The 2,554-nt window shown below is 37.3% G+C and overlaps 1 protein-coding gene across 1 annotated transcript; it reads right to left on the bottom strand.

Moving 5' to 3' along the window:
- Window positions 1–921: 921 nt before the first annotated feature.
- Window positions 922–2,072, bottom strand: LOC111400389. Its single transcript, XM_023027806.1, has 4 exons — window positions 2,023–2,072; window positions 1,526–1,719; window positions 1,329–1,465; window positions 922–1,008 (listed from the first exon to the last, which is right to left on the bottom strand). The coding sequence occupies exons 1-4, from the start codon at window positions 2,070–2,072 to the stop codon at window positions 922–924; spliced, it is 468 nt and encodes a 155-aa protein (XP_022883574.1).
- Between the last annotated feature and the right edge of the window lie 482 nt (window positions 2,073–2,554).

Below are 2,554 nucleotides of genomic sequence, written 5' to 3'. Positions count from 1 at the left end.
TTTATTGAAATGAATGTTTATAGTTCGATATTTCGTACAATCAATTTTTCTTTGTTTTGTTCATGCTTTATTTTGTACTTATGTATCAAACCCAAGGTTCAAATATAAATGTAGATCGAGCATGTTACTTATCTTTATTTCTTGACATATAGTTCGAGTTCTGTGATACTGCAAACTTTCAAAGGTAAGGCTCGAGCATTGGTCATTATGTAGTGTGAGTTGTAAATTTTGTAAATCTCAACAAGAAGAGCTCGAGCATTCTAATTTGACGTTATTTTAATGGTATAGTTCGAGTGCATGAAGAGCTCGAGTATTATAATAACTGATCTTTTAATGAATAGCTCGAGTGTGTTACTTTGTCTTTATTTTTGATAAGTAGCTTGAGCTATTGTAATCTGTAAATTCTAAACTTGAATGTTTTAGCCCAAACGCGCTACTTTATGTCCTTTACAAGTTGCTCGAGCTTTTGCGATAGCTTTTGGTGTGATACAGAGCTGCCCGAACTAGAGCTCGATATTCTTCACTATTATGGTAGATCAAGGTCGAGGGTAGGACCTACTAGCTTAGATGTATCTAAGCTCGACCTTATTATGGATTTTTAGCTGCATGCTCGAGGCACGGTTTCATGTTTACTTGAAGTTTTAGCTACATGTGCAAGGCAAGACCTAATGCTAATTTGAAGTATTAACTGCATGAGTGGAACACGACCTTATGCTAATTTGAAGTATTAGTTGCATGTACAGGGCATGACCTTATGCTAATTTGAAGTATTGGTTGCATGGGCAAGGCATGACCTTATGTTAAATAGAAGTAATAGTTGCATGCATGGGACACGATCTTATGCTAATTTGAAGTATTAGGGAAAAACAATGACGTAAAAGCAAAACTCCTAAATAATAATAAAGTAACTGCTTAATCGCCTTAGGCACGAGCTGTTGAAAACAAAAACTCTGAGGGCATGCAAACCCGAAAAGTGAAAGCAAACTGCCTATAGGCATGCCAACCCTCCTAAAAAAATCTAAGAAATAAATACCTATAACTATGGCAAGCTATTTTAATAAATTTTTAGATTATCGATGTTCCAAGGCCTTGGAAATGGCTTTCTCAAAGTGTTTTTGAGGTTGTAAGATTCGTATTTTAATCTTCGTATGACCTCGAAGAGCCCTTTCCATACTAGCCCAAGTTTTTTAAAGAGAATGATCGGCAACTTCCGCCTTTTTAAGGACCAAAGTCCTAACTTTGAACTTCTTTGACTTAACCTTGTTGTTGAAATACCTTGCTGTTTTATTATGATAACTTGCAGCTCTAAGTGAAGCTTATTCTCTTACTTCTTCAAGTAGGTCAAAATGTTCGATCATTCGCTCTTCCGAGGTTGGCTTGAGTCTCGTGAATGTAAGAAGGTTGACTTCAATTGGAATTGTAGCCTTCAAGACAAAGGTTAACATGAAAAGAATCTCACCAGTTTCTGTTTTATAGGAAGTCCTATATGCCTAAACTATGGAGGGCAATTCCTCTGGCCAACTACCTTTAGCATCCTTAATCCATGTTCGAATATTTTGCAATATGATTTGATTAGTTAATATGGTGAGGCCATTGCTCTGAGGGTGTGAAATCGAGGTTAGGCGATGATCAATCTTGAGCTTAGTACAAAAACTTCTAAATTGTGAATTGTCAAACTGCCTTCCATTATTTGTTATGAGCACCTTCGGTATCCCAAACCTATACACAATTGATTTACACATGAAAGATCTGAGCTTGGGATATGAGATTGTTGGCAGGGGTTTGGCTTCTACCCACTTTACGAAATATTCCATTGCTACCACAACAAATTTCAACTGTCCTTTGGTCAAAGAAAAAGGTCCAAGAATATCAACTTCCTATTGCTCGAAAGGTGCTAAGTAATGAACGGAGGTTAGCTCTTCGACGGGCCCATGTATGATATTACCAAATTTTCGGCATTTGTCACACTTCCTAATGTAGTCTAGTGTATCTTTCTTCATGCTTGGCTAGTAATACCCATACCTCACCAATTTGTAGGCAAGAGCTTGAGCTCCCTGATGATTTCCACACATATCTTCCCTGAACTTTAGTCAAGGCTTGGAGAGATTCAGAAGGCCTAAGACATCTCAGGTAGAGGAGTGTGAAACTTTTACGAAACAAAACTTCTTTAATGATACAGTACCTTGGTGGTCGAGATCTAATGCTTGTCGCAGCTCGAGGTCAGTAGTAGGTTCCCAATATTTATGTATTCAATTATCGGGTTAATACAAGAGGGCTTATGGTCAATATCCATGATACTTAGCTTCTGACTTATGCTAGGTTCCGTCACCATGTTGATATGTACTGTTTTGTTAAGCCCATTTACTTCTATGAAGATGAGCCTAGATAATGCATCGTCTTTGCAATTGTTAGCTTTGGCAATTTTCAAAATTTCACAACTCTTGGACTCTAAAGATCATGCACCCTTCAACAATATAAGCTAATTTTCTCGTCTTTTCTTTCAAAAGCACCTCTCAATCTGTCCAACCACTAGTTATGAGTCGCTAAAGACTTT

Source organism: Olea europaea, chromosome 10, assembly GCF_002742605.1.
Source record: "Olea europaea var. sylvestris chromosome 10, O_europaea_v1, whole genome shotgun sequence".
In the NCBI taxonomy this organism is placed as follows: Eukaryota; Viridiplantae; Streptophyta; class Magnoliopsida; order Lamiales; family Oleaceae; genus Olea; species Olea europaea.
The sequence above is the reverse complement of the archived record's forward strand: the minus strand, read 5'-3'. Positions and strand labels throughout refer to the sequence as shown.